The 17,348-nt window shown below is 48.0% G+C and overlaps 9 protein-coding genes across 9 annotated transcripts; 4 read left to right on the forward strand and 5 right to left on the reverse strand.

The window, feature by feature from the left end:
- Window positions 1-1,716: 1,716 nt before the first annotated feature.
- On the forward strand, window positions 1,717-3,134 carry BDR25DRAFT_368951 (glycoside hydrolase; the record flags this gene model as incomplete). Its single annotated transcript, XM_033697080.1, has 3 exons — window positions 1,717-2,232; window positions 2,299-2,681; window positions 2,738-3,134. 3 exons carry the CDS (start codon window positions 1,717-1,719, stop codon window positions 2,892-2,894), a joined length of 1,056 nt encoding a protein of 351 aa, XP_033547398.1. The 3' UTR covers window positions 2,895-3,134.
- On the reverse strand, window positions 2,957-4,440 carry BDR25DRAFT_342886 (uncharacterized protein). The gene is made up of 2 exons (XM_033693776.1): window positions 4,022-4,440; window positions 2,957-3,968 (listed from the first exon to the last, which is right to left on the reverse strand). The coding sequence occupies exons 1-2, from the start codon at window positions 4,357-4,359 to the stop codon at window positions 3,263-3,265; spliced, it is 1,044 nt and encodes a 347-aa protein (XP_033547399.1). The 5' UTR covers window positions 4,360-4,440; the 3' UTR covers window positions 2,957-3,262.
- Window positions 4,441-4,837: 397 nt separating this feature from the next.
- Window positions 4,838-6,395, forward strand: BDR25DRAFT_342887 (uncharacterized protein). The gene is made up of 2 exons (XM_033693777.1): window positions 4,838-5,895; window positions 5,948-6,395. The coding sequence occupies exons 1-2, from the start codon at window positions 4,950-4,952 to the stop codon at window positions 6,310-6,312; spliced, it is 1,311 nt and encodes a 436-aa protein (XP_033547400.1). The 5' UTR covers window positions 4,838-4,949; the 3' UTR covers window positions 6,313-6,395.
- A 35-nt stretch (window positions 6,396-6,430) lies between these two features.
- Window positions 6,431-7,728, reverse strand: BDR25DRAFT_30851 (uncharacterized protein). The gene has a single exon (XM_033691014.1). The coding sequence runs from the start codon at window positions 7,558-7,560 to the stop codon at window positions 6,529-6,531; it is 1,032 nt and encodes a 343-aa protein (XP_033547401.1). The 5' UTR covers window positions 7,561-7,728; the 3' UTR covers window positions 6,431-6,528.
- Window positions 7,729-7,896: 168 nt separating this feature from the next.
- BDR25DRAFT_261580 (uncharacterized protein) lies at window positions 7,897-10,465 on the forward strand. Its single transcript, XM_033686709.1, has 6 exons — window positions 7,897-8,165; window positions 8,224-9,118; window positions 9,170-9,272; window positions 9,323-9,435; window positions 9,482-9,695; window positions 9,748-10,465. The coding sequence occupies exons 1-6, from the start codon at window positions 8,105-8,107 to the stop codon at window positions 10,147-10,149; spliced, it is 1,788 nt and encodes a 595-aa protein (XP_033547402.1). The 5' UTR covers window positions 7,897-8,104; the 3' UTR covers window positions 10,150-10,465.
- BDR25DRAFT_355049 (uncharacterized protein) lies at window positions 10,313-12,007 on the reverse strand (the record flags this gene model as incomplete). Its single annotated transcript, XM_033695398.1, has 9 exons — window positions 10,313-10,374; window positions 10,412-10,472; window positions 10,545-10,714; window positions 10,769-11,036; window positions 11,224-11,430; window positions 11,480-11,509; window positions 11,559-11,650; window positions 11,684-11,862; window positions 11,913-12,007. 9 exons carry the CDS (start codon window positions 12,005-12,007, stop codon window positions 10,313-10,315), a joined length of 1,164 nt encoding a protein of 387 aa, XP_033547403.1.
- A 301-nt stretch (window positions 12,008-12,308) lies between these two features.
- Window positions 12,309-13,638, reverse strand: BDR25DRAFT_355051 (uncharacterized protein; the record flags this gene model as incomplete). Its single annotated transcript, XM_033695399.1, has 5 exons — window positions 12,309-12,463; window positions 12,514-12,988; window positions 13,031-13,282; window positions 13,328-13,426; window positions 13,462-13,638. 5 exons carry the CDS (start codon window positions 13,636-13,638, stop codon window positions 12,309-12,311), a joined length of 1,158 nt encoding a protein of 385 aa, XP_033547404.1.
- Window positions 13,639-13,672: 34 nt separating this feature from the next.
- Window positions 13,673-16,365, forward strand: BDR25DRAFT_355052 (uncharacterized protein; the record flags this gene model as incomplete). Its single annotated transcript, XM_033695400.1, has 14 exons — window positions 13,673-13,796; window positions 13,886-13,988; window positions 14,052-14,076; window positions 14,128-14,252; window positions 14,314-14,436; window positions 14,523-14,627; window positions 14,687-14,710; window positions 14,737-14,770; window positions 14,799-14,920; window positions 14,984-15,127; window positions 15,179-15,224; window positions 15,289-16,088; window positions 16,127-16,280; window positions 16,309-16,365. The coding sequence occupies 14 exons, from the start codon at window positions 13,673-13,675 to the stop codon at window positions 16,363-16,365; spliced, it is 1,986 nt and encodes a 661-aa protein (XP_033547405.1).
- BDR25DRAFT_30891 (uncharacterized protein) lies at window positions 16,236-17,260 on the reverse strand. The gene is made up of 2 exons (XM_033691039.1): window positions 16,426-17,260; window positions 16,236-16,284 (listed from the first exon to the last, which is right to left on the reverse strand). The coding sequence occupies exon 1, from the start codon at window positions 17,111-17,113 to the stop codon at window positions 16,487-16,489; it is 627 nt and encodes a 208-aa protein (XP_033547406.1). The 5' UTR covers window positions 17,114-17,260; the 3' UTR covers window positions 16,236-16,284; window positions 16,426-16,486.
- Window positions 17,261-17,348: the final 88 nt, after the last annotated feature.

Raw genomic sequence — 17,348 nt, forward strand, 5'->3', positions numbered from 1 at the left:
GGTGAATTTTCGTACGTTGAGATGGATTTCGATGGATTTCGATTTCACATCTGCATATCTACTTTCACGCATGTACATTAATTTTTACCTCGACTCTTTTCCTTCTACTTACAGCCTCCTACTTTCAGGTAGACTATCCTACTTTCATGTCTGCCTCATTACTTTCGCGTACACTTCCTACTTCTACATTCACCCCTCTTCCTTTTCGTTCGCCTCTCTGCCTTCACATTTACAAAAGTCTTGTCACCCCAGCTTCAGTGCCTACCTCCCTACTCCCTTCCGCCCTCACGTCCACTCCCCTGCTTTCACGTTCTCCCCCTGCTTTCACTTACGCTTCCTGCTTTTCATATTCGCCCCCATATTTATAACTTCTGTTGCAACGAACTGGCTCGCAATTTGAATCATGTGATGAATCAGTTTTTGTGAAGTGTCCACTGTCCGCAGTATTGGATGGTTCTCTGAAGAGTCAGCTTTTTGAAGGAAACCTCAACACCTTCGAAATGCTGCCCACGACTAGCTAACTTAGAAGTATTGTTCGAAAGGTTCAGCCGCACTTGGGGCTCGATGTAACATCTATCTTGTCTACGGAAGAGACTTTTGCAAAGAAGAGCGGTGTATGGTGGAAAAGGAACCTCGCAGAGGTTCATTTGACGTGTTAAAACACGAATGGTTCTCAGTCTGGTGTGCCAACAGCCACTGACCTCCTCACCCAGGGTATGAAAAGAAATTTTTGGTCCAAATGTCTGCCCAAAACCCCGGATCAAGAAGCCCACAGGCTTCTCGAAGGCTTCCACAGATCAAACCATCCGGATTGCGCGTTGCGCGATTGCCGTCCTTGTTCGGGTAATATGCAACGGAGATGCATTTAGGAGTTTCGGTCCGGATACAGGGGTGCAGCTTCATTTATTCGATGATGAAACAGTGCGGGGAATCCTTGAACAGCACTTCACTCGCATAGACAGGAAGAGCTTTGAAAAGAGTAAGAGGCTTGCATGCATGAATGATGATCGATGTACTTTGCCAGTTTGAACGTACCTTTGCAGCTTAAATTTTAGTGTGTCTGGGGACCGAGGTTTGTTTCAGGCCAGCTCAATGTGAGAGTGCTGATCTGATCCTCAATGTTGCAAGAATTGTCCCGTCATGAATAAACAGGTGATTCCAGGGATGCAACCGCACCTCGACGATCCCTACTTACCGTTTCAAAACCAGGTACACAATTCATCAATCTAAACCAAGCCTCAGCAAGCTTGCTCAAGCCTCATCAAGCTTTTCAGCCATGACCATCTTCACGGTGTCCCTTGGCCCAATGAAATCCTAACCTGTACTTTACTTGCGCAACCGTACCTTGCTCCGTTAATATCGGGTTCTATGCTGACGCGATTGTGGAGTCTCTGATTTGATGAATTGTGGAGGGTATGGTCATGCTGGCCGCGAAAAGGGAAGGCGACCTTTGAGGCTCTAAACCCATGGATTCGATTGGATTTGTTTCCAGCAGAGTGTGGGTACCAATGATGTGTAACCGGCGGTGGATTGAGAAGGATTTGTTTATTTGATAGCGGTGGTCCGGGCCTGAATCCTGCATGTTTCTAATATCAGTCGGTCGGTTTGTAGATGTATAAATGGTGCTTGGATCCTCCAACGCTGGTAACTGTCTGCCATCCGATCATTGTAATACCCCAATTCCGGTCCATTTAGGTTGAGCATCTTGGGTTCAACATGAAAGCTGCTATCATATCAGCGCTCGCCAGCACAGCCATCGTAGCGGCTGCTCCCACGGCAACAAAGGTCAAATATGCTGGCGTCAATATCGCCGGATTCGACTTTGGCTGCACGACTGATGGTACATGCTCCCTAACCGGAATGTCGAAGCCGTACGACATCGTCACGGGCGCCAACGCTGTTGGCCAGATGAACCACTTTGTTAAAGACGACACGCTTAACACCCTCCGTCTCCCCGTCGGCTGGCAATTCTTAGTAAACGGCCAGCTTGGTGGAACACTGAACGCGAACAACGCTGGCCAGTATGATAAGTTGGTGCAAGGGTGCTTGAATTCAGGCGCCGCGCTGTGTATCCTGGATTTGCACAATTATGCGAGGTGGAATGGGAAGATTGTCGGCCAGGGAGGTCCGACGAATGCCCAGTTAGCGGACGTGTGGAAGCAGTTGGCGACAAAGTATGGGAAGAATTCAAAGATCGCATTTGGAGTCATGAACGAGCCCCATGATATGCCGGTATGTTCTCCCTCTAAGTCGCTTCCCTCGTATGTGTGAATAGAGAGGTGGCTGACAAAAGATTAGGACATGACAATCTGGGCCGCCACTGTGCAAGAGGTCGTCACTGCGATCCGCGGGGCCGGCGCGACAACCAACTTGATTCTTCTCCCAGGACAGGGTTATACCAGCGCGGAAACATTTGTGTCTTCTGGTTCTGCGGATGCGTTGGCTAAAGTTACCAACCCGGATAAAACAACGGACAACTTGATTATGGACGTCCACAAGTACCTAGACAGCGATAACTCAGGAACGCACACAGAATGTGTGAAAGACAACATCGACACTGCGTTCAAACCTCTTGCGACGTGGCTGAAGACGAACAACAGGCAAGCGATGTTGACGGAGACAGGAGGAGGAAATACGGCCAGTTGCCAAAAGTATTTGTGTGCTCAGCTGCAGTTCTTGAAGTAGGTACACCAGAGGAACGCATTTACAGAAGTAGAAAGCTGACGTGAATGAATAGCCAAAACTCAGACGTCTACCTTGGATATGTGGGTTGGGCTGCAGGAGGATTCTCGACAACTTATGAGCTGAACGAGACCCCGACCCAGAATGGAAATTCATGGACGGATACATCGTTGGTTAAGTCGTGCATTGTTGGCGCTTGGAAGGGCGCATGAGAGGATGAGAGGAAAGCGTAGTAACCACTTGAAAAATGAACCTTTATTGCATATGGTGAAATATTTTCTAAAGTGCTTTGTGTTGTGCTACCAGTGGCCTTCTCTGAAATCATACAAAGAAAGATTGCGCAGAGATGAGCTGCATTTAGGTAGGGAAGAAAGCAGTTGAGGAAAACTAGACAGTAGAAAGAAGCCCTAAGTTAAATGACTAATTGATAGTTAATCAGCTAGTAACTATCGATAAGACTAGCCATGATTCGTTGCTCCAATGTTCATGTCACATGCTCTAATTTCATGATTCCAATTTCATGATCCAATCTCATAGATTTCCATGCACTGAAAGTGAATGAAGCGCATTCTTTCCGTTCCTACTGCCAGTGCCCATTCGTCGAGTGCCCATTCTGCGATCCAGTGTACTGAGTTGGTGCCTGAGATCCTTGCCATTGGGCTTGTTGAGCCCCAGGCCACTGCTGCGTACTAATAGAGCCAACCTGAGAGGTCGGATACTGCTTGTAGTGCTCGACTGGCACTCCAGTCATCTGGGGCACCTCGTCTTTGTCCTCGCTTTGTTTCTTTTTGATCCTATATGCGATGAACGCGAGCGCTCCAATGATGGCGATACCGACAACAGAACCAACGACAGCACCCGCAATACCTCCAGTACTCAATCCACCATCACCGCCTGAGCTCGTTGGCTTGGCTGCGCTAGAAGACGTTGGGGATCCAGTTTGCTGGCCGAGAGCGGCGGTTGAGATGAAGACTTCAGTCGAAACTTGGCCGTCAGAAGCGGTCACGACATGGGTAACTTGGATGGTTGACATTCCCGACTGCGAGGCCAGGTTTGCAGATAATGAGCTAGCCTCTGCAGCAGCTTTCGAAGACTCTGCAGCTGCCGAGGCTGAGGCAAGGACCGATGATCGCGAGGCGGCCAGGACACTCGAAGTATACTGGGGCAGATCCGAGGAGCTGTAAACCATAAAAACTATTGAGGACGTCGTTCCGCACATGAACCTTGAGAACGTCGTGCCATCTTGACTCATATATGATGTCACGCAGTAAGGCGAGTCTCCCTTGCTATTAGATCATTAGACTACATTGTGACATGACTTCGCAGGCTATGGTCATACCATTCAACGCTGTAACTGCAGGTCTCTTGCAAGAAACAAGAGCCTGGATTGCAGCAGTTCCAGACTCCAAAGTCACCAGCAGCCGAAGTTGTACAATATTGTGAGTCTCCACAGACATTGGCCGCTCCGTTCGCCATCATATAGCCGCATGTCGCACGGTCTCGAGGTACAAGTTGTCGAACTGCTTGTGGAGGAGATGTTGGTTGAGGGATGGGAGCTTCATTTGCAAAGTATCCAGGAACGAGTGGTGTTTCCTGTGCCAGGAGGCCTGCGAAGCGCGTAGCCGTTGCAAACGACGCGAATTGCAGGAGGGCCAACAGACAGAGTACTCCAACCATTTCGAACAGGGTCAGTAGCTCACAGCACGTACGACAAGACGGATGTTTTGAAGTATGAGATACACGAAGAAGGTGAGGACGCCGCTCTCCACTCAGGAAATCCTCCGCCCTGTTCCCTCTTCAACCTGTTGGCCTTGCTAGAGCTCTTTAGTCCACACCCTGTTTGTCGTTCCCGATGCGCCGGGAGATTAGCTTAATTTTTGCCTTCTTTTCACCCACTCAAATGATGCTTTTCATGGCACGGCCTGCACGTTATGCGGGACGCCTGAGACCGAGGCTGAGCCTTTGATAACAGACCATTATGAAGGCCTCGCGCCAATCAAAATGTCAACCCTTTCCGGTAAGGAGTTGGAGCGGGGTCCGAAGTAATTCGGATCTCACGGGACGCGTCTTTGATAAACTGTCAGCATTGGGGGCGAAAATCGTGAGGAAGTTTTACGCGAGTCAGTACCAAGCCTCAATGCTCAGCCCGATCTGACTCGGGATACGTTTTCAGCTGCAGCCCTGCGAAAGGAGTCACATTCCATCTCCCTTCTCTTCTCAACCTGTATTGTCTATCATTTCGTTGTTGATATTTTATATCACCAGCAATGGTGAGCACATGTTTTACCAGTCCGGGGCAAAGGCCGTTTTGCACCGAAGTTCTTGAAGGACCCATCGACATTTCGACATCAAATAATGCATTCGAAATCTCAACTACTTCGATGCATGTGGTTGGCGGCACACCTACACCTTCCTTCGGAGACAACCCTGGGCCGGAAGCCCCAGTCACTTCGCAGTTTGGAATAGAAACGATCAATCCAGGCACCACCGCTGTCTTCACGATCTCAAGTGCCACCGATTCTGCTGTGCTGGCCTCACAGACCGGAGCCGGAAATTCAGTACCAGCTGCTACGGTCTCTCGTAAATCCAACGGCGTTTCCAAGGGTGCTGTGGCTGGTATTGCAATCGGAACAGCCATTGTCGGTGCTGCAATAGCGTTTCTGGTAGCGTTTTTATTGTTCAAACGTCGAAATCGGTCTCGACAACATTCAGGATATGACGCGCATCCGGAGCTTGTCTCTCTTGCTAAGGCAGGCCCGGACTCCCATGTTCAAGAGATGTCTCAGGCCCCGCTACCACACGGTGCTGCAGCTGCAGCAGTAGGAATATCAAAGCGCGACACCGATTTGACAGACTTGTCTCATTCTTCTGACTTTTCGGCTGGTGTGCTCCCGCAAGCCGCAGATGATCGGACTGTGAAGGAGAAGGCTTCGTTATTGTTTGACCAGGTCCAGTTGCACGTTGAGAACTTCTACCGGGATGTACATGCGTCTATTACGCCGAGTATGGAGAGCGGGTTAAGTAGATTTGGAACGGGCACAGAAAATACGGCGGAGATGTTGCAGGATTCTTCGAGACCAACTGTTGTCATCAAGCATGCACTAATGGCGTATGTTCTGAGCATCACATCACCTTTTGGAGGTAGCGATACGGCTTTGTTTCCAAGAGATGTTGCTGGTATACAGGGAGGAGAGCAATTCAAGAGAACTCCAGGTATGCATCCCCAGTCTTCTCAGTAAAACGCTAACCACTAACCCATATGCAGACCTCTCAGCAGCATACATCCTCTACAAACGGTTAGCCACCCACCTCCACACCGCCTCCCCTCCAAATCCATCTCGTCAATCAGATATCCGAGAAGCTGCGGAACATTTCTCGCTTACTTTCTTCCCTTGGGTGAATCCTCGATACGGTGATCAGGAGAAGGATGAACATCTCGTACAGGTCATCAGCAATGCACTTGATTTGAACATATGGTTGTATGGACAGCCATTTATATACCAATTCCTTTGGGAAGGTGTTGGTCATAGAGGGGTTGTGGTTGCGCCAGGTTTGACAAAGGAGTCCGATGCGAAAGGGGTTGTTGGACGGCCGCAGATGTTGCTTGAGCCTGTTGTTGTGCCGACTTAGTGCGTGATGATACTGCGATATGTATGCATGTCTCGGGCTGGGTAGTTATAAATACGATAATATGATAGCGCTTGCATCTGAGGGTATCCTAGATTCAGTCACTTCCCAACGCCAAAATCTTACATTTCCCGTTGTCTGAATCCCTTTTGATCTTATCCCTAATATCATAGATGCCGCACCGCTCAAACCTCGGCCACTTCCTACTTGTTCTCCCAGTCATGTTTCCCCTGATACGAGTCCGCCACCCGAATCTCGAATGGAATTTGCTTCTGATGCTTCATCCAGCACTGGTGGTTCGTCCCGCACCCCAGTTTCCTGCGTCCCCACATTTGTGTCTATGTTTTTCTGGTCCCTAACGTCTTGGGTGTTTTGTAGATCATGGTTACCTTCTAGGACTGCGAGTGCAGATGCGGCTGGTGATACTGCTGTCTGCTGGGGCGGAGAAAGGTATTGGTTTCCCAAGGAGTGCTGCATTAACACTCCGCGATCGTCCTGACTAGATAAAGACCACTTTTTGTTCAGGTCGACCGGCGAATTCGGAAGTTCATAAGCAGCTCCAGCATTCGACGAAAGCGACTCGTCCCGGTACTTGAATATAGGCTGCCTGGTCTGCCGCTTCCAATTCATAACCGGATTCGGCTCATATGTCGGCGTTGGTTCCGGAGATCCGCGGCCCTGTCCATAATAGCTTTGTGGATATCCAGATGGTCCAAAAGATGGATGCGGCGAGTAATAATTTGGCATTGGCGGACTACGGATTCCAGAGCTTGGTCGTACTAGCATGGAGTCACCACCTCCTGGAACGTATTGATGTGGCACTTTCGACGCAATATGTTGAAGTGCTCCGATGGTGGATGTTAAGCTTTGGTGATTGATACTAAGCAAATTCATTTTTTCTGCCAGTCGTGATTTGTCGAGAGCAATCCATTGCGCTCTGCTTCCCCAACTAAACCTCCCTTTTTCCATCTCGTCTAGTCTCAGTGGCTCCACCAAGATCTGGACCGCTCGTAATGCGGACTCGGTGTCCCGTATCACGCTGTCACAATACGATCTGAGGTGAGGTTGCACAGAGTTTGACCGGATGAGGGACGAAAGGAGGTGTCTTGAGGTGTCGAGGTTGACGCGAACATGGGAAATGGTGTTGAATATGTCGGCAGTCTGAGACCTGATTTGAGGTTCTCGAAGAGATAGTGGGGAGGAGAGTGAAGCAACGCAAAGGGTGAAGAATGAGGGTGAATTGGACGGCATGAGACAAGTATTAGTGCTGAGGGGTGGTTTCGAGCTTGTTGAGAATGCTTGGCCTGCAAGCTTCGCGTTGCGGACTTCATCTACAACTTTTGAGAAGATGTCTCTTTAACCCCTGGACGCAATGTAGTGTTAAGGCACTCGCGGAAATTTACGCTGCTGAGGTAGGTGATGAAGACAGAGTAAGTCTAACCGAGATATCCGCCCCCAGAGGGGATGCCTCTCTGCATGTCCGCCTTGTCCCCATTTCAACAAGCCCCGATGGCCCGTGCGACCGAAAAGCGAGCCTGATACTTGTCAATCGTTGATGAAAAAACACTGTAGTCTTCCACATAATTACGTCAAGGCATTGAGTTGGACCGGAAGCACGACTCAGGCTCAGCCTCGTTGCAAGGCGGGAAGCTTTGGATTGCATGACCGTGGCAGAGGCTCGTGTGAGACTTTTTATCAATTGTGAACCTTGAGACCGCGAATTCCTCGTTGTCGTTGATAATAGATTGAAGTTTGGAGTTGACTGGAATGGGGTAGTTGAGCGTTGAATTAAACCATGGCGTACAACCATGGCCCCTTTATGGTCATCGGGGTGGACTTTGGGATGACCTGCACAGGCGAGTTAGCATCTCATACAAACCTCCAAACACCCAAGGGCTGACAGTCCAATATCAGGCGTCGCATTCTCCGAAGCACCCCGCTGGACCGACCCAAAGACCTTCCAACAATGGACGTCCATTATCAGCGAACTCGCCAACAAAGTTCCCTCGAAACTCGCCTACACTAAATCTAACCGCGAGCTCCAAGCATGGGGTTTCTACTGCCCCCAAGACGACCCTTCGCTCGAAATCCAAGAATTGTTCAAGCTGAACCTCGACCCGGATTATATGGATCCGTACGAAAATGCGCCAACAACAGAACAGGCTCGAGGCTGGTATCTCGATTATCTGAGGTGTATACATGATCATATTGCGCATCATTTTATGAGCAGGATACCGAATTGGAATTCGTTACAGGTGGAATGGAACTTCAGTGTACCAACAACCTGGAAAAACCCGAAAGTGATAGTGGATATCGAGGTGTTAATCAAGATGGCAGGGTTCGGGACTGCTGGGCCGTCGCATCGTACTCGAGTGACATTGAATGAGGCGGAAGCAGCTGCAATTGCTGTTGCCAGGCAGTACCTTCAATTTAACGATGTCCTAATGGTGTGCGATTCTGGCGGTGGGACATCCGATGTTAGTATTTTAAAGGTAGCCTCACATCCAGGAGAAGCAACGAAGTTAGCACCTTTACTCCCGGTAGAAGGTGGATGGTTTGGATCGGCCTTGATAGACATGGCAGCTCAACAGCTCCTGATGAATCGGTTATCATTGATCGCTACACATCTCCAACTTAGTCCGCAAGAAGCGGTGCAAATGATGATAGGAGGGAGATTTGAGCGGTTTAAGTGTTCCTTTGGTGGAGAAGGAACGGATATCCCAACTTTACCCCTTCCTGTTCCAGGCCTTCCTCCAGGATCCTACTTTCCAGAAGCCGGGATCGTCAATTCAAACATTATCATAACGAGGTAAGTATCCTCTTCTACCGCAATATCAGTGATAAAAACTAAGTGACGTAGGGACGAGCTGCAAAGCATGTTTGACGAGCAAGTTCATGGAATAATCAATTTGATGGACTCTCAACTCCGGAAACTGCAACAAGAACAGCCCCTAGAGCGAGTTGTAGGTCTGTCTTCAGCACTTCGCCCTGAGTTTCCGCTGACACGGTCCAGTCGTTTCTAGTTCTTTCTGGAGGTCTTGGGGCATCTCCTTATCTCAGAAAACGAATCATGTCGTACTTTGAGTATACCGCTCCATCGATTCGGGTCTTGTTAGCGGAACAACCGTGAGTCCACCCACGCGATCTGGACACCAAGATTCTGACGAAGCAGGCAACTAGCAGTAGCCCATGGTTTGGTAGCTGAGCGGACGCAGATGGTCACACAAGGGGTGATAGCAATCCGAGAACGCCCCTCGAGATTAAGCTACGGAGTAGTTTGCGACCAAATTTACCAAGAAGAAAACCACCTTGGCGAATATGTCGTCCGAGATCCGAGAGACGGGAAGAGGTGGGCAAAGGCCCAAATCGAGTGGATAATAAAACAGGTAGTTCTAAATCTAGGGTTTTTGATGAAGTGTTCCTATTGACGAAGGATAGGGGGACAAAGTCCCAACCGAAGGCGTTGCCAAAGAATTCCGAGCAAAAATCCAAAGATCCCAAATCGGTCGGCCGTGGAAAGCCCAAGTCGTAATGTCCGCGTATCCCCCCGATCAACTCCCGCGTAGTATGTACCATGAAGGAGTTACAACTTTGTGCATCGTAGAGTCGTCTTTATTAGGGGTAAAGATGAAGGTGAAGAACAAGCACTGGTGGAACTCGAAGAAGAAGCATTCAATGGCTGAATTTGACTTGAAAGTAATACCTGGATCCGCCGACCTCACATTCCAGCTCTGGTCGGAAAATCGGATGGTTAGCAGAGAACAGGAAAACCTTGCCATTGTTTGGGATGACAATCTCCGACCCCAAGCCGAACTCGCTGCAGAATTACACCATGAATGAAACAACAGCTTAAGTCATTAAATTTTATAAATCTTTCTATTACGCACTAGCCTTAACATGGAATACGGCGTCGCAAAGCGATGAAATGCGTCACAAAGCCAGCTAGTAAGGCCGCAACAATGAACAAGGTTCGAGTTGACGAATTTGTAATGTTTGAGATGACCTAAAGAGCCTGGAATAGATCATTACTGAATCCTTTGGTGATAGACAGAGCACGGAGACCTACTGAGCAGAATCGTAAGGGGAGTTAGAAAATGCTCACGTATGTGAGAAGCCTCACGTTTCGGGCAAGTCGAGTCGATAAACGACTCTCGACGACAGTACTAGCGCTGAATTAACTTTCATGAGATGTTAGAATCTAAGTTGTTGGCGTAGTATAAATTTTTGGGACTTACGCCTTCTCGAAGGTCAGTAGCTCTTGTTCTTCGTCTCTCGAGCCTCTCTCTAGCAACCTCCAACTTCGTCCGAAGTTCACGATGCTTTCTCAACTTATCTGTGTTTGGAGAGACCCATTTCGGAACATCGTTATATTGGGTAATCGTGTACTCGATGATTGGGATGAATTCTCTAATGCTAGCAATAGCCCAGAAATATTAGCGGGAGCGCGTAAAGATGTCACCATTGAAAAGTAACCGATCATGCTGTTTCTCGTGTAGTAATGTATCCTGGCCTGCTATAAGCTGTTCAATATATTGGCTAAAATCAGTCCAATGTGTCAATATCAGGGGAATTATTATAAACAGCGCTGCGGATAATGTTGGTAGAATGTTCCGAAGTGGTGCTATCAAATCATGCAGTTCTTTCCGTGCAGTTTTGCTTGGACTATCACCATACATTTCCTGCACATCTTTATAGTAGAAGAAGGCAGGGGAAAATGCAATGAGAGTCTAGGACTTGCAATCACCAGAAGGGTCTCCATCTACACGTTGTCAAACTCTAGTCACCTAATCTATCAATGACAAGCCGTGTTATTTAGCTCTCTGAGTCAGATCAGTCACCATAAAGGATTGCAACTGGAGCGAGAGCTTACTATCGTCTCTGTATAATCTGCCAGAATACTAGCGATGCTCAGACTCTCCATGGGGAATGAGTTCGTATCAGGAAAATTGGAACTTCACCAGTGCTTCCATCGAGCCGTAGTACTGTAAGATTGGGCGATTTTGATGCCTGTACGGCGAGGTTTTTGTACTTTCGTACGGCAGGGAGACAGGTGTACGTATCGTAACTGTTACGGCTCACGTGATCTGTACGAGTAGTGCGATTCGATTGAAGTACGCTGTACTCAAGTTGAAACAGCTTACTTACAGGCCTCATCTAATTAATTAGGTACCTCTGCTGTCTGTTTTGCCCAGTCTCTTGCCTAGACTGCAGAAGTCAAGAGCCCTCTTACTCCCTTAGAATCGCTATACAATACCCAAAAGGGTAATACAATCTGTACTACGTAACGTACCTGGAGCTTCATTAAACGTACGGTGCGGCTCACAAATTAGGTACGTTCGTACTGAACACGTGATCGGTACGGCTCACTTTATACGGACGGTTGCACGCCCGTTGTGAGCCCTGAACTTCACAATACTACGAACAAGATGTTGATCCAACACTTGTTCGTAGTTGAGGATTTCTATTATGTTGTGATAGAAATCACTATGATCTGAGCCGCTGCGCTCGCCGTTGTTATCATCAGATTCGTTTTTCTCCTCCTCATCACCGTCACTGTAATCGTTGGAGTTCCGGTCCGAGTCGGCTGAGAAGTACATACATACGTCTCATCTTTGCCTGATGGGATCCAATTCCCGAACGATATTTTCTTCCTCCATCGATTTCGCCTTCGTGTGTAAATAAAGGTATTGTTACCCATATATCAGAATCGTCAGGATCTAAGATTCGAGACAATCCGGTAAATACACTAATCAGTGCTAGCAAGCCTGCAGATCTAAGGCCATAGGGTTGGCGTCATGCCATAGTCTCTTCCATGGGGCTCTAAGATGAGGATATTGATATTTGTAACGCCTTCTGTTTGTCCAGTTTCGCTTTCATACCCGTCGCCTATTACCACTCGATGTGGGTTGGTGGGGGTGCGCTATTCATCCCGTGGGGGAACCCGCCGAATAATCAAATTCCGGTTTTCCCATTGTAATTGTATGTGACGCACGGTTCTCTTACCCTTTCGGCCCCTTTGTCTTCTGGAAATTCTTCGCGAAATTCTTCGCAAAAGTCTTTCCCCCTTCTGAAAGCACAGGGAGCGCATAACCCATGTCATCTTTGCATCCAAGGGCATGCGTTCCATTATATATCTTGTTTCTGTAAGCTTTGCCTGATAAATAGGATTCATGAAAAAGAAACACCCCTACGCTCGCAAGCTACGAGCAAACCGTTCGATGTTTCCAACTGCCTCCTTAAGTTTATATAGCCCCTCGCAGTCGGCGAGATTGGCATTACCGAATTTGAAGCGACATCGTTCGTCAGGAGAGAAGACCAATCTTTTATCCTTCAACCATGAAGAACATAAATCTCTCTCATCCGCTCCACGTAGTCCGCGTGAATTGCCGAACAGCTGCTCACCTAGATCAGCATGAAGGAGATCCCCACACTCTACTTCTTCGTTGATGTATCCCTTCAACGGGAGAAGCCTTGTTTCGTCCGAGTCCGTGGATGTTGTGTGGTCTTGATCAATGGTTTTGCCACTCAGTTCATCCACGATTTCTGCGCTCTGCTCCCCAACTTCCAGTCTAGTTTGGTTACGGCGGCTCGGTCTTGAATGATTTCGTGAATTCACAAGGATTCTTCGATCTTTAACTATAACATCTCGATATTCCGGGAGTGTAAATCTACCACGGTCCTGTAAATCCACTCTAGGCCTCCTTCATCGCACACTTCTTACCTCCACGAGTTCTTCCACGAATTTTCCTATGACCTCCTTGATGACTTTGCCGTAGCCCATATAGGACTCTTCAGTCTCCTTTTCGGAAATTTTATCGGAGCCCTCAGTCCCACTGTTCGAGTAGTCATAAGGGAGGTAAGATGTTGATCTAACACTTTGGGAACTTCGTCGACAGCTTTCAACGCGAGTGCTTCGACGCTCTCCTCGTCCCCCGTTTTCAATATTCGAGTTTTGATCCCAAGTTCTGTGTCTCTATCGGATCCTATGATTTAGGCCTTCGTCTTTTGGGGGATCTACTAGCCTCATATTTAGCGCGGAATGATCTCTTGGATCCTTCAAGCTCGCGCTTATTTCTGCAAGAAGTGCCACCACTGGCTTGTTATCTCGTGGCCGAGCCTGGGAAGTGTATGAACCTGGTCAGCTTAATGAACTGGCTCAATTGGGATCAGTCGTCGCCATGATTGTGGTTGGGATATCTGATCTTGAAGAATTTGTCGATTTTGAAAAGGTGCACTGCAGGAGGTGATCGAAAAGATGGTTAAAAAAACCGATGGAATCAATTGAAGAACACCTTCGCAAAGTCTGCGATTTGACGTTCGCCTTTTCATCCTATGAACTCATGCTAGAGTAAGCCCTGCCAATATGATCGCCACCAATATTTTGACAGGCAGCCACAAATTTAGACACCCCTCATACTGCCTCGCTATACTCTCGCTCCATCACTGCTCTTTAACAACCAACCCACTCCCCGGCGGCTCTAGTAGTGGTAATCTAGGCGAGGAAAGCAAAAGAGGATAGTAAAAGAGCGGTTCTTTATAGTTAAAGAGAGATATGTGATGACGCTGGTAAAAAAAGATATACTCTACAATATATGCAAAAGCCTTGCGTTTGAAATCTGCCAGGGTGTAAAGTGGTATCGCGCCAGTACACGTGTAGGATGGAAGGCACGAAGGGTTTGGTGAAGCCCGGAAGGAACAAATAGTTATTAGTTGTTGAGAAACTTGTGGCAATCTCCTGAAAGCGGCCGATCCAGCATCCAGAAATATGTGTGAACAAAAGAATTGGTCCTTCTCTGCTGACTTGACTCACTGCCGTAGGGAGCTGAGAGAATGTTGACAGCCGTATTATATCTCAAGGTCTTCATCAGTATCAACGCAGTCTACGATGGACGAATTCTTTGCCAAAGAATCGTAAACATAGTCAATCCTGGTATTTCTAACAAGTTGGCCTAGCTTCTCAACCAGGGTTTTTTTTCTTTTTTTTGGAATATCGGTTGATTCGAGGTCATCAGGAGCTGCTCTTCTAGAATACGAATTCACTTCTACTAGGCTCCTAGAAAGACGTCAAGTCGTGCCAGAGCCTGAATGTCTAGAGGTAGATTCGCGTGATATGAAAAGAGCCACGAGGTAGTCCTAGAAATTGTCCGAAAATACTGCATAAAGTAGCCAAGTATTTGCTAGTCCTAAGCCCAGATAGGCTCGCGAACCGTGAGTGCCGGCATCTTCGACCAGCTGAATGCTGCACCAAGGGGCAGGAGAGTCGGATATTGTTACGTAAGCTCCTGTGAAAATGTTGAACCTTCCAAGGTGGGCCATCAGTAAAGGCCCTTGATGCCTGACATGCCACGCACGGGCCATCAATCATTGGAACAACCAGCAAAGAGAACAATGAGAGGGTTCCGTGTGAAATGTGCTAGGCGTCGACAGTAATCCACTGGACCGTTATTACCTATCTCCTCTGGTCTATATGGCTTCTGATGGCGGTATAGGGCGAGAGATCCCCCAGTTGGGTGAGCAATAATCACGTGAAGCCATGCTTATCTAAGCAGATCAACTTCATGTCATTGAAGCAAGTGAGGACCAAGACTCCACAACCCATGCACAACAAATCGTATGATCCTGAAACTTGGTATATGGACTAGGGATATTATTGGGATGACTGAGGATCGATCAGAATAAGAAAATATTCAGAAGCGGAGAAGGGACGAACAGACGTCGATGAGGTAGACCCAACCGACGACAGGGAACCTCGAAAATTGGATGCATCAAATAGGCCAACCCACCTGAGCTGTTTCGGGACCTCGAAGGATCCCAAATTGTTGCGTTGTTTCGTATACCAGTCCTTCTTAAGAGGCCGCCCGTGGTGAAGCCCAGAGCGACCACCAAGCAGACGGAAACTCTACAAGTCATGCACAGTCTCGTCTAATGGGACGATTTTGATTTCTACCTAGCAATTAGGGTCGCGGGATTCGAATAAAGCCAGTCGGGATGCTTGAAGGGGTAGGGTGGATCACTGCAGGTGCCCATGCGTCAGAATGGGTGAGGGGCTTGGCGCTCGCTACTGTCCATTATATACCATGTCGCCCACCTCCTCCGCCCATCCCTCTTACTCCTCACTCCAGTCTCTTCACACTCATCTCGGAACTCCACACAACCATTGCAAATCATCCTGAAACCAAGTCAAAGCATCATTGGTACAAGTTTGGACATCTTCTTGACCATTTTTATTGTCTTTACGACATCCCACCTCTTCAGCTCTTAATGAGGCCACCATTCCTGCCCACCACAATGTCTGAATCCGATTCCATTCGACTCAGGAGTGGTGCGCAGTATCGGAAAGCCGAGTTTGTTGATGGCAAAGTCGTTCGTATCCAAGAACATCGTCGTCGCGCAGAGGTGTTCGACCTGGCTGGTCCGTCGACGTCAAATCGTCGTGACCAATTCGGCAGGGCATTAAACGATCGAATGAAGTCGAAGGGCTTTCCTATGGAGGATCAGAATACTCCTGGCCCAAATCTACGGGAGCTGAACACCACGAGGCACGTGACTGGGTTAGGCCACCCATCCAAAGGGTCAAAAGCCAAAGCAGTCATTTTCCAGAAAACAAAACCAGCCAAAACCACAGAGGAGCAAGGATTGAAGTCTCATGAGATATCAACCTTGCTCACGCCGCCACCGACTCCGAAAATCAAACGCCTTCCGACGCCCGAACTTCCTGATCTTGACGGATCCCCATTCTGCGACTGCTGCATTGAAGCGCACGTCATCAAATACTGCACGTCATGCAAATGTGATATCTCTTGGAATACTTCGTGAGCTCGCATGATTCTGCGTATTCTCTTTATTTCTTCGATTTGTACGAAAAATGGCGTTCGCTACGAATCAGTTACTTTCAGATCTTCCCTTATTTAGGATCTGGTAATTCTCAGAATGATCTTGGCGGCACTGTATTATGTGGAGCGACAATATGGGTATCTAGGGCCAGTTGTTAACTTTCAGTGTTATTTTCAAGTGGATATCGAACCACGTCCCATCATGACCTTTGTATTCTATTGACCTGATGAGAAAGTGCCAAACGTATGTGAGAGATTGAAAGAAACTACACATAAGACTTACGTAAAAGATGTGGTCGAATAATTAGCGAGGGTGAAATGGCGCTGGCCGTGCCCAGAGTTGCCTATTCCTGAGGCCTTTGGCTTTCAACCATCAAGTACTTCCCAACCTTCTTTTCAGCAAATCCAAGCACATCCAAATCTTCAGTATTTCTAGCATCCACCGGATCCGTCTGCCTTTGTATACGCTTGTGATGCTTTCCAATAGCCTTCTCTTTCGTCAAGGCTTCTCTAAGCGTCTGCAGTGTAATCGTTTGCTCCTGTTCTGCTGCAGCCGTCTCATCTCTTATGACACGTAGTGGTTTCACACCCGTGGTATTCACTTGCTGTATCTCCCCCACGAAATGGAGTTGTGCAGAGAGTGTGTCCAGCATCTTCTTCTCTTCTTCAGGATTTTCGGGGAGAGGAAGAGCGGACAATCGAAGGAGATGGTGAAGTTGCTGGGATGTTATTTTAGGCCCATCGGATGGATGCATTTTCGGTGGCAGGAGGGATTCGACCGACCAGGTTGGATTCAAGAACAGCTGTTCGAGAACCTCTGGTCTGACTTCTTTTGATACAGTAGTGCCTGGCCTCTGTACAGATGAGGTTAGACGTAGCTGAGTCCCTAAGAATAAATTCCGAAGGAAAACTAAATCTTGGAAAGGCGTAAATAGCGCTCTTTTGAATATAAAAAGGTGTCCGAAGGCCATGGTGAACAACGCAAGAATACGCGCAATTCCGGCACGCAATTCCGGAAGGCTGAACCGAGAAAAATTGAAGTAGGGGTGTTAAGTGATTGTCATGAACTTGCTCAAACACTTTGATTGGTGAAAGGGGCACTATTGCACGCCCCTGGCAGAAGTCGTGAATGAAGTGTCGTTGCGCTTCGGGGATTATGTAACGACTTTGGCGGCATCGAAGCTGCCGAAGTCCCGCCGCAGCCAG

Source organism: Lindgomyces ingoldianus, assembly GCF_010093535.1.
Source record: "Lindgomyces ingoldianus strain ATCC 200398 unplaced genomic scaffold BDR25scaffold_16, whole genome shotgun sequence".
NCBI classification, from domain to species: Eukaryota; Fungi; Ascomycota; class Dothideomycetes; order Pleosporales; family Lindgomycetaceae; genus Lindgomyces; species Lindgomyces ingoldianus.

Bases quoted from the DNA above. Each gene is read 5' to 3' on its own strand.
- BDR25DRAFT_342886 (XM_033693776.1), bottom strand. From the start codon at position 4,359: ATGGTTGGAGTACTCTGTCTGTTGGCCCTCCTGCAATTCGCGTCGTTT. The intron at 3,969-4,021 runs GTATGACCATAG...ATGATCTAATAG, and splicing joins TGCAGTTACAGCGTTGAATG to CAAGGGAGACTCGCCTTACT.
- BDR25DRAFT_342887 (XM_033693777.1), top strand. From the start codon at position 4,950: ATGGTGAGCACATGTTTTACCAGTCCGGGGCAAAGGCCGTTTTGCACC. The intron at 5,896-5,947 runs GTATGCATCCCC...ACCCATATGCAG, and splicing joins GCAATTCAAGAGAACTCCAG to ACCTCTCAGCAGCATACATC.
- BDR25DRAFT_30851 (XM_033691014.1), bottom strand. From the start codon at position 7,560: ATGCCGTCCAATTCACCCTCATTCTTCACCCTTTGCGTTGCTTCACTC.
- BDR25DRAFT_261580 (XM_033686709.1), top strand. From the start codon at position 8,105: ATGGCGTACAACCATGGCCCCTTTATGGTCATCGGGGTGGACTTTGGG. The intron at 9,436-9,481 runs GTGAGTCCACCC...CTGACGAAGCAG, and splicing joins GTCTTGTTAGCGGAACAACC to GCAACTAGCAGTAGCCCATG. The intron at 9,696-9,747 runs GTAGTTCTAAAT...GACGAAGGATAG, and splicing joins TCGAGTGGATAATAAAACAG to GGGGACAAAGTCCCAACCGA.
- BDR25DRAFT_30891 (XM_033691039.1), bottom strand. From the start codon at position 17,113: ATGGCCTTCGGACACCTTTTTATATTCAAAAGAGCGCTATTTACGCCT.